This window comes from Leuciscus leuciscus (genome assembly GCF_965113295.1).
Source record: "Leuciscus leuciscus genome assembly, chromosome: 13".
In the NCBI taxonomy this organism is placed as follows: Eukaryota; Metazoa; Chordata; class Actinopteri; order Cypriniformes; family Leuciscidae; genus Leuciscus; species Leuciscus leuciscus.
The window spans coordinates 14,135,242-14,147,286 of NC_138737.1; the positions used below are offsets into that span (position 1 = coordinate 14,135,242).

Sequence of the window (12,045 nt, forward strand, 5' to 3'; positions counted from 1 at the left end):
TTTGGAAAAAATCGTTTAATTCTGGAGTTTATGCATCTAAACTACAGCAGAGAACGTCAGACAGACATGCCTCAGGTACTAACTATATATTGCACTGCATGTTTGTAAGAAAGTCAGACTGTTGTGATACAGTGTTTTTCTGTATCCTTTTTACAAGATCACTGTGGTCTTCAAAATCACCTACAGTATGTTTAAATCAACACATCACTTCCTTATCCCTCATAAGCTGTCTCCTTCATTTCTGTGTGGCCTGGGTGTTGTAACACCCTTCTAGTGATTCATTTATTTATGCATTTCTCATCTGCCTCATCTTGTTTAATTATTCATGGAAAACACAATTAGCTGAGGGAACCGACTGCCGAGCAGCCTTCAAGAATACAGTGCAAAGACGACAGGCTTCTGTAATCTCTTCTCTTCTCTTCTCTTCTCTTCTCTTCTCTTCTCTTCTCTTCTCTTCTCTTCTCTTCTCTTCTCTTCTCTTCTCTTCTCTTCTCTTCTCTTCTCTTCTCTTCTCTTCTCTTCTCCTCTCCTCTCCTCTCCTCATTTCCTTTTCCTGCCTTCAAACTCTGATTTAAGTTTCATACATAAAACCAACAATGGACACATCCATACAGAGACAGTAGAAGATGAAGATGAGCTTTTATCATTAGTGAATCAATCAGTAGCGGCTCCTGACCAAAAATGTAGGTAGGGCAGATTTTGGGTCTTAGCGCCAGTTTAAACATTTTGTAAGCTTTATGTTGTAATCGCTGAACACACGCAGAACACTTTTGACAGGGGTTGCATTATTCAGTCTGAGGGTGGCTCTCCAATGTGGATTGACAGGGTTTAAGAACACAACATATGCATCGAATGCTATAGAGATAGAGCGCAATGCGTCATAATCATAAACAGCCAACATCACCTAATCTAATTTTCTCATGGCTTTTTTTGCTACAACAATTGTGCTTTATAAACACTCAATTATAGCAGCCAGAGAAAATTTTATATTAAAAAGTCAAGGGTCAAGAGCACAACTAAAGCAAACGCTAACCACCATCATGGTGTCTTTAAAATACAAAATATAATTTCTTTAACCCGGAAATTAAATAAAGTAAATCTGGTTAGTTTTAAGTAAGCTGGTAGTAAGTGTACGGCCATGCATTTCACCTTTTTGTTTGGCAAAATGACATCAGCAGAGGTCAAAATCTTGACATCAAATTGACATTGACACTTTGACGTCAATATGACTTTCATTTTTGACCTATTTCGTGACGTAATTTTCACATCAATGTTTATGTCATATTGATGTTAAATTGACGTCAAGGTGCACGCTGGGATGTCATTTCAGTGTCTGCAGGTAAGTAGCCTATGTTCTCAGACATAAACACATTTGTTTTGGTTAACCTATTTATGTAAAATTTAATTCAAAAAATATTTTTAATGTCATACACTTATTTTCTTTTTACAACAAACCATCGTTCAAAATAATAGCATTTATCTGACATAGAAAGCTTTTGGACGAATAGGCTACCAATTGGCCCAAGCTACAGCTACTTGCACACATAGCTAATATACACTCACCTAAAGGATTATTAGGAAGTTAGGAACACCATACTAATACTGTGTTTGACCCCCTTTCACCTTCAGAACTGCCTTAATTCTCCGTGGCATTGATTCAACAAGGTGCTGAAAGCATTCTTTAGAAATGTTGGCCCATATTGATAGGATAGCATCTTGCAGTTGATGGAGATTTGTGGGATGCACATCCAGGGCACGAAGCTCCCGTTCCACCACATCGCAAAGATGCTCTATTGGGTTGAGATCTGGTGACTGTGGGGGCCATTTTAGTACAGTGAACTCATTGTCATGTTCAAGAAACCAATTTGAAATGATTCGAGCTTTGTGACATGGTGCATTATCCTGCTGGAAGTAGCCATCAGAGGATGGGTACATGGTGGTCATAAAGGGATGGACATGGTCAGAAACAATGCTCAGGTAGGCCGTGGCATTTAAACGCTGCCCAATTGGCACTAAGGGGCCTAAAGTGTGCCAAGAAAACATCCCCCACACCATTACACCACCACCACCAGCCTGCACAGTGGTAACAAGGCATGATGGATCCATGTTCTCATTCTGTTTACGCCAAATTCTGACTCTACCATCTGAATGTCTCAACAGAAATCGAGACTCATCAGACCAGGCAACATTTTTCCAGTCTTCAACTGTCCAATTTTGGTGAGCTCGTGCAAATTGTAACCTCTTTTTCCTATTTGTAGTGGAGATGAGTGGTACCCGGTGGGGTCTTCTGCTGTTGTAGCCCATCCGCCTCAAGGTTGTGCGTGTTGTGGCTTCACAAATGCTTTGCTGCATACCTCGGTTGTAACGAGTGGTTATTTCAGTCAAAGTTGCTCTTCTATCAGCTTGAATCAGTCGGCCCATTCTCCTCTGACCTCTAGCATCAACAAGGCATTTTCGCCCACAGGACTGCCGCATACTGGATGTTTTTCCCTTTTCACACCATTCTTTGTAAACCCTAGAAATGGTTGTGCGTGAAAATCCCAGTAACTGAGCAGATTGTGAAATACTCAGACCGGCCCGTCTGGCACCAACAACCATGCCACGCTCAAAATTGCTTAAATCACCTTTCTTTCCCATTCTGACATTCAGTTTGGAGTTCAGGAGATTGTCTTGACCAGGACCACACCCCTAAATGCATTGAAGCAACTGCCATGTGTTTGGTTGATTAGATAATTGCATTAATGAGAAATTGAACAGGTGTTCCTAATAATCCTTTAGGTGAGTGTATATATAGCTAATACAGCTTTCTAATAGCTAACTTGTCCCAGAGCCGATCCTGACCTCCCTGGGGCCCTAAGCAAAATTCTGTTTAGGGGCCCTCATAGGGTTAGATACACCTATCTACCTACCCGTATACGGTAGGCTACCTGACCCGTGAGCCATGAACCATTTGCCTCCAACTACAATCCCTTTAGTTCTAGTGAAAATGTAATTCCTGATATCAGAAGACATTGTTACTAGTAAAAAGTTAATTCTTAATATCAAGAATTCACATTTTAAATATTACAAATTTAATTATTGATATCAAAAATGCATATCCTGTGATTGAATAAAAGCTAAAATGGCGCCATAGCATGTCACTGTGTTTTAAATGATAAAAGTAATTCTTGATACTTGATGGTTATTATTTTTACTGAGGGATGTGCATCCATATTGAGCAGAATCTCCAGCCAATCAACATTTTAAATTCAATGGAGCCTATCAATAGTCAATGTCAATACATTGCTTTCCATATTGCATTAGTGCAGAGTTGTAACTAAACCTTGACTGAACGACTAGATAATCATCATCTTGTTTTAAAACTATAATGAGGACTGAGGAGTGCCATCACGCCCATATTGTACTGGTCCCGACTCACAACAGATGTTTCTGCTGGAAAGTGCGCGTTTCATTTCCTGCACGCGCATATGAACGCATGTTAACGCGCGACGCGGTTATCTTTACCGAGCTGCAGTTTATAAACAAACACCGTTGTCCTTTGTCGTTTATTAAACATAATAAATCAACTCACATCAACTTAACTTTAGCCTACTGTTCTTTGCTGACATCAAACTTTGAGAGGAGAGCACACAAGTCTACCTGATAACTGTTGCCGCAATTAACTCTCATGGTGTTTTTTTCTCTCTCTTTTCGTGACCAGAAGATATAGTTCCGCTTTATTTTCTCATCGATATTGTAAACATTGATTGACACGCTTTGACACGAGGGGGAGGCGGGGCCTTGAGTCATTTGCGGGGCCCTACGCACCTTGCGTAGTGTGCGTATAGGGCTGATCGGCTCTGACTTGTCCCATTATTTTAGTAACAGTGTGTGTTTTGATCGTACAGTAGGTGAAATGATGCTGTTACCTGGTGATTCGATCAAATAGTTGTAGATATCAGGGTATTTCATGTTGGGCCATTCAGTCGGATCATTTTTCCAAAAAAAGGAAGGTAAGGAAAAGGGGCACTGACATAGACCAATAAAATTTTACTTCTCAGTATATCTCCTCCTCTCAGGTTCACATAGGGTGGTGAAATAAGCAATCGACATGGTTAAAATTATGAATGTTTTTTTTTTTTTTTTTTACAATATCATGTCGCGTTCCAGTGGGCGTAGTTCTCAGAGTAGTTCGAGAACTAGTAGCGCTCTGTCTCAAATGATCCACTTTTATGTCCTGAAACAATCGTTTTTTGGGGTCAACAGCTTATAAAAATGTATTTCTGGGTTATTTAACTTGTTTGCTGTACACCTTGTCACATAGCAGCTTTTAGACATTGTTTTGTTTTTTGTTATAAGTCATAAATGACAAGGAGGCAGCCTCTTGCAATGCAAAGTCAATGGAGACGGTTGGATTGTCCCCCCCCCCCCCCCCCCCCCCCCCCCCCCCCCCCCCCGGTGTGGGCGTGGCCTAAATACGCTCTGTCTCTATCTTTGAATTGCCTTAATGTAGTATTTATTACCTCCAAATGTAGCTTTAAAATATTACAAGTTGTAGAGGAATTCCAGTGAGGAAAAGTAAGTCAAGCATGAAACAAACACAACAGAGCATATCATTTGAGCATATTATACATTTATTCATTTGATACGCTACTCCACATAGGAAGAAAAGGCATGCCAACTAGTTACTGACCTGATGCAGAATAATATACACAGTTGAAGATGATTGATATCGTCTGGGTCTGGAGCGAGATTTACGTAAGGTAACGTAGAAATGAGCAGGTCTGAAATCTGCCCCAGTGGCTCTTAATTAGAGCGCACTGCAGTTCCATTTTCCCCCACAGATTTACATTGGGAAAATAGTGGGGCGCCTTAAGAGCTGGGGAGGGCTCAAGCACCCGCTGCCCCCCTTAGTATCATTATACATGCCTGCCGAATCCATACGCTAAATTTTTATTTATCCTGCTCACTTTACGACATAAAAAAGTCTAGAAAATCTGAATAATATTTGTTGCAGTATATTCCACCTGCTCTTACAGATGAGTCACGGCTGGAATGAAAGGCCTTCTGCTTTTTCAGAGGATGTTACATAAGGAATGTATTGAAATTGGAATGTTTGTGGTTGCACAGTAATTCATATATAGCACAGATAAAACTGTTATTTTTACATTAACATAGAAATCAAAGTTTGCAGTACTGCATATGTTCAGGTGGATGAAGAGACTGTTATTAAATTTACATCCCAGGCATGAGCTCAGAGCCATGACCTCATGAATATTCCTGAATATTTATTACCCGTGTAGTCTTCATTTGCACACAAACACACGCACACATATACGTGCCACACAAACATACACATGATTGATTCTGAGCAGGGGTTCTTGTTGTTCATTAGAAGCATAGATACTTCACCTCTCAAAATATCACCTCTTCTAGTTTTTCCTATGGCTGCCGAGTCAGAAGAACAGGGCTTGGACTGGACAGAGATGCCGGTGGCTGCACTGTGACAACTTTTTCATTCTCATGTAGCTGTTCTCTCTCTTTTTGTGTAGTTTGGGAGAACTGAAGTCATTGACAACACCCTGAATCCAGACTTTGTGAGAAAGTACATCCTGGACTATTTCTTTGAGGAGAAACAGAATCTTCGCTTTGACATGTGAGTTATTCCCTTTGATGCTGACACACAGATATCTGCCTCACTCTCCGATGTGCTGTCCCACTCCAGGCTTTCTGCTCTCGCTCTGTCTGTTTGTCTCTCCCTCTCCCAGTGCGTCTTCCTCTGTAATTATTGATGCTGCCTCTCTCTTGACTGTCATGTGTAAGGGGCTGGATCAGTGAAAGGGTGATAAATATTTCAGATGAGTTTTATCCTCAATCTTTTACGCAGCGGTTCAAAAGCAAATGTGTGGCGCCCAGATGATTTACAAAGCATTCCTCCCTTCCCTGCTCCTGACTGTCCATCTCGCTCTCATTCACCACTTTAAATGGGTTATTCTGCTGTGGTGAAAAGGGGCTGCTGCAGTTCAGGCTGGAGTTGTCAGCGAGAAACATTCCACGTTTATGCCAAGTCTCGCTTATACAAATGCAAATATTCACAGAGCCAACCAGCTGTGCCCCAGAACAGCACACCCACTTTCATTTTAACAGCGGCAAGAATTTAAAATACAGACGAGTAGTGATCTGATTTAGGGTGAAAAGTGTCATTTCTTCTACAGTAGCGAAATGTAATTGCAAAAATAACACTCCTTCTATCTTCTATTTTTCCGGACATAATTATTATGACAACCAAAGGTTTGATTTGTTAAAATCACGATGCAACAGAACTAGCGACAACATTTTTTCTCCATGTTGTGATGTACATCCGAGTGTGACGAATTATTATAAAATAAAAAATCTAGGACTTGGTTCTATGCATCGATTCTTGTGACGGCAGATGAACTTGAGCTTGCAGAGGTGGAAAAAATTATTGGATAAGTCTGGAATACGCCATGAGAGAGAAGTATGCAATTTTCACTGGAAGGTCCAGTTAAGACATTTTAATTGAACATTATACAAGGTCAATAAAAAAAATTTTTAAAAAATAAAACGAATGCATACACAGATTAATTGTTCACAAAATGATCTATAACATGCATTTAGAAAACAGATAGGGTGAATTTTCATTTCATGTGGACTTTAAAGGGGTCATCGGATGCCCATTTCCACAAGTTGGTATGATTCTTTAGGGTCTTCATGTAAAGTTTTGTAAAATACTTTGGTTAAAATTCCTCAATGGTTGTGAAAACAACACCCTTTTTACTTCCTCAAAAACAGCTCTGTTCACAGCAACCCGTTTCGGTGCATGTCTCTTTAAATGATAATGAGCAACTGCTCACCCCACCCCTCTCTTCCGTGGGGTGTGTCGACACAAGACACATAACGTGCTGCCTTGGTGGACAGTATATAAATGGCTGAGGGCTGAAATATGCTAATACGGGACAGTCCGTCAGAGGTCGTGGGCGGAGCATGAGCAATATGACATTATATTGCTCAGAAAATCCAAACGGCTTGATTATTGAGAGTGTTTAGGCTTTTTGAGGATTAAAAAAAAGGAGTGAATGGATTTTTTTCATTGTATGGTGGTTGTGTCCACACACTGCAAAGACACATTTATATGCAAACACCATATACTGTAAAAGTGACTTTTGCATCCGATGACCCCTTTAAGAGACATTCTCTTTAAGAAATCAAAATAATCATTATCATTATTCCAATCTAGATTAAAGAATGTCAGGATGGGTTAAGCATTCCTCTTTATAATGAGAAAATGGACCATGTTGTCATCTAACAATATAACTGAAGCTGTTCTCTTGGATTTCAGATTTGACATTGACTCCAAAAGTCCTGATCTGGCCAAACACGTGAGTATATAGCAGCACTTTGTATGTGTATGTATGTGCATGTGTGTTTGCTTGGATGTATATGAAAGTTCCTTGTGTTCTTTGGTGATTGCACATTTTGACATGCATGCTTCTTCATTCTGCGGTTGGTTTTATGCAATCTAAAATGATTGAAAATGATGTCATATTTTGTATCATTATCAAAGCTGTGCAAAACTGAAGAACTAAAGTTCTCTCTCTGGCTCTCTAATAAAACACTCACTTTGGCTCACAATAGCACAATATAGAACTGTATTCTGCATTGTGTTTCACTTTTGTAAATACAGACAATTTGTTCCCTATTAAACTGATCAAAAGCAAGCTAAAATATATAATGAGTTGAGGGATGAATTTACTAAACACTTGCAGCACTTTTCATTCACAGGCATTGTCATTCTTTTTACCAAAAACAAGCTTTCTTTCTATGTAAATTAGACTTATTATAATTTTTTTTTTTTTACTTTTTACGATTTTGTATAGAACCAACCGAAGGCTTTGGTGTTTCTGTCTGTGTTTGTTAATCTTCATCTTTAGTGAAATTCAGATTTATGATTTTCTCACTCTTTTTTGTTTTGTTTGTAATCCGTGATCATCGTGGGTGTTTTTCCCTTTCTCTCTTCTCCAAGATTCTTTCTCACTATTCTCTAACTCTCGTTTTTTCTCTCCTATCCTCTTCGACCTGACTTCTTCAATTCGTTTTTTTTTGTTTTTGTTTTTTTTGTCTTTTCTGTTACATGATATGCTCTGTTGTTATTGATATATTTGCGGCCTCACCTCCCTCCTGGAAGCCCTCCGATTTCAACGTACGTCTCTGCCTTGCACTCCTAGAATTTTCTCTTTACCGGTACAACTCATTTATACACAGTACCACCCTGACTCATTCTGCTCTCTCTGCTTTACTTCCTGCATGCCAATCCTGCCTCCTGTGGGCCATCTTTTGTTCGGGCCGCCCTTTTGTAGGACTTCCTAGGTCAGACCTTCTGCACTCTGGGTGAGATAGTGGGTTCACCAGGCAGTCATCTGGAAAAGCCTCTGGGGTAAGAAGCTAATGCACTGTTCTATGAGCCACGCTTACCTCCTCAATCAGATCGGGATGTATTCAAAGTTAGAGAAGCTGTATGGGCTCAACGGTTGTGCCTGAAACCATCTCAGACAGATTACCAGCGACAGGAAACAAAGAAATGACTTTCTGTGCAGCTGTTCTTAAGTAGATCGCCTTCGTTCCGTTGGCTGCCTATCTATCTACACTGTAAAAAGGGCAATTACTTTGGTGTTTTTAAGCCACATATACTAAGAAATTACTTACACATAGATTAAGAAATTATCTACATAAAAAATGCATATACACTACTGTTTAAAGTTTAGGGCTGGTAAGATTTTTGAAATGCTATTAAATACTCATGCTCATTAAGGCTTCTGTCACTACTCTGAAACATGGGTTGAGGATCCAAAAGCTTTTCTTAGGGCAATCCGGAATCATAATCCATAAAACAGGCATAAATAGGTCAAAACTCAGGGCAGATAATCTAAATAGACAACAGGGCAGACAAACACAGGCAAACAGGGAAATCTGGAAAGGCAAACAGGGAAATCTGGAAAGGCAAACAGGGAAATCTGGAAAGGCAAACAGGGAAATCTGGAAAGGCAAACAGGGAAATCTGGAAAGGCAAACAGGGAAATCTGGAAAACCAAGCAGAAAGTCAAAACCACGGGTTACCAGAGGGTAATTGTAGTGTGACCCTTACAAGTCTTCGCAAAGAATGAATGAAACCACAGAGCTTAAATAGGCAGGCATTAACAAGATAATGAGACACAGGTGTAAGTAATCAAACATAAGTCCAGGCGATGGGTTATATGAATGAGTGAATGAATGAATGAATGAGAGAGAGGAGAGAGAGTGATAGAGCCAATTCAATGATTCAATGATATGAGATGCAGGTGACCAGGCTGGATCAGGGCGAGTGGGTGACAAGAGTGTAGCAGACAGAGCAGCTGGCCAAGGAGGAGCTGACGGGACTGAAGACCACCATGGCGGGGCAGATTACCACCACGGCAGAGTAGACAGGACTGAAGGTCCCCACGGCAGAGCAGAAGACCACCACAGCAGGGCAGATGGGGCTGGTGACCACCAAGGTGTAGCAGAAGACCACCACAGTGGAGCAGGCAGGACCGGTGACCACCATGGCGGAGCTGAAGGCCACCAGTGCAGATCAGGCAGAACTGGAACAAAGAGCACAGAGAGGTTAGGGTTGGCTTCACAACCGGGCAGACAGGAAGTACAGGTACAATCTCTGTGGTTGTGTCATCGTGTACAGAGAGTTCATGAGCGGATGCCACCGCCTCAAAAGGTGTAGCTGAATTGTGAACGGCCCACACACACAAGATGCCAGTTGCCATCACAGGAAACACAGCCGACGGTGGAAGGACCTCTTAGACCTAAGACTTGGGAGTCGGGACCACTGAACTTGGGAGGCTGAGCTTGGGGAGGATGTTGGGACCATTGAGGTGCCAGCTGTTCGCACCGACATCAGTGGTGCATCCGCCAAACTAGAAGCCAGTCTCAAATGCCTAAGGAGGACCACTTTGATAGTTTCGTAGCCTCTGGCGTAGCGGCCATGGCGGTTGGAGACTCTGGCATAGTGGCCATGTCGTGAAGAGGCTCTGGCATGATGTAATGTACAAGGCTCTGGCCTTGTATATTTGACTTTGGCCAAGCAGCTATCATGCACTCCATTTGATTGGTTTAAACTGTCTGCTCAGATCTTGCTGAAATGGGCCGTAGCCTGGTGTTCTAGTGTAGTGTTTAGAGCATTATTAGCTGCGGAGTGATGATGGATATTCCCATCTATTCCTCACCATCTGTGTCTTATGTCACTGTAGCAGATTAGGCTTGTCGGTGCAGATTGCAAACGCTTATGGAACACAACCAGACTTCCATGCTGCATTTACTCCTAAAGATTTTGGCATACAACCTTTAGAGGTGGAGGTTTCTTCAACTACTGACTGGTATTTTAGAAAAAAACCAGTATCAAAACCTTTTGATATTTGAAAGATATGTGAGACAAAATGTCTTGTTTTGCTCTGGCTAATCTCATGGCTAGCTTTTTATGTCCCCTAAAGTCCAATTACATTATACTTTCAAACTTTTTCCATAATTTGATCTTGATTTTTCTTTATTTTCTCATATTTCACCTCAAACAGTCTCCTCACTGAGTCATTTGTTAAATAAACTAAAGTTTGGTAATATTTTTGTACAATTTGTTGGTTGTGATGGAAATAATTAAGTAATTTTAAATCATTTTGATTATTTCATGTTTTTGTTTATTTTTTTGTTTTGTTTATCATAGTTTTAAAAATGTATATCGTTTTTGTTGGGCGGAAACCTTATATCTCCACAAATGAAAAAAAAAACACATTGCGTATATATATATATATAGTGTTTCTAGAGTAAAGAAAACGGTAACACTTTTTCTAATATTTTACTGTCATTAGTACACGTTACATGTAGTTCTACCAGAAAGACTCGGGAGAATAAATACTGTGACAATTATCCATTTATTAGCAACCCAGCAAGCAATAAAGTTCTTTGGCGTAGGCCCCATCCGTAGCTCGCAATCTGAGGGTCCGGACTCTGCATATCCTGCCTGAGATCAAGGCAGGGGCGCAGCCGACCCCCGTGAGGTATGGAAGGGACCATCCTGGTGGTGGTGGTGAGGGGGATGGAGGGAAGGATTCAATTTGGAGGAGGTGGGGAGGATGGTGGTGAATTGAAGCGTCAGCATCTGCGAACTCAAACATGAGTAAGTACCGATCTTTTATACCACAAGTGTTGGAATGCGATTGGATAGATGAAAAGGTAGAATGACGTAACAATTAAGTCTTCCTGGCAGAACTTAATGCTAAAGCTTTCATTTACTATAGTAATTGTGTATAATTGCATAAAACTAACATTAACCACACCCTTATCCTAACCCTTAACATATAGTAAGTACATGTAGTTAATTCTTACTCAGTACTAAAATGTACAATTACACAGTAACACAGACAACTTAAAATAAAATGTTGCCCACTGTACTTATTCAAAGAACCAGTTCTTATTTTACTCTTGCATTGCAAACAAGAAGAGATGGTCCAAACTGTGTGTGGCACTTCATTCACGATAGAGGCGGTTGGAGCTATATGAGGTTTTACAGATAGCTCGAGGATCCAGTGGAGTTATGAGGTTTAGTCACAAGCTCTTTTTAATACTTTTCATTGGTTAAATATTTGCAGACTTCACAGATAGATGTAAAGCGTGACCAATAGTAATGAAACATAACAATATGAATTAACATTTTCTAATATTTGTAAATATTTTTTAAATAAAAAAAAAGATATTATATAATAATTCAAATTTTTCTGATAATTGTCATTTTACAGCAATAATTTCAATTTTAAACATAAAAAAAAAATCTATACAAAAAACCTAAATGTTTTTGAAATATAGGAAAAATAAGTGACGGCATAATGACTTCATGTAGCAAAAAATAAAAAATAAATTGTAGTTTTAATAAAAATCTACCCATGGGGCATAAAAGTGCAGACACATCTTCCCCCTCCAAATCTTTTCCCCCCTCTAAATCTGTGCTGGCTGCTTTTTAAGCTGAAG

General features: G+C 40.1%; 1 protein-coding gene across 2 annotated transcripts in view; it reads left to right on the forward strand.

The window, feature by feature from the left end:
- The window catches only part of cpne5a (copine Va), an 83,973-nt gene that overhangs the window by 18,483 nt on the left and 53,445 nt on the right, over window positions 1-12,045 (forward strand). Inside the window, exons 4-7 of one of the 2 annotated variants that reach the window (XM_082189302.1) lie at window positions 5,532-5,635; window positions 7,340-7,379; window positions 8,186-8,200; window positions 8,358-8,434. In XM_082189302.1, coding sequence (XP_082045428.1) covers window positions 5,532-5,635; window positions 7,340-7,379; window positions 8,186-8,200; window positions 8,358-8,434 — 236 coding nt within the window. The remainder of the gene's footprint in view (window positions 1-5,531; window positions 5,636-7,339; window positions 7,380-8,185; window positions 8,201-8,357; window positions 8,435-12,045) is intronic. The other variant, XM_082189303.1, reaches the window with a different exon arrangement.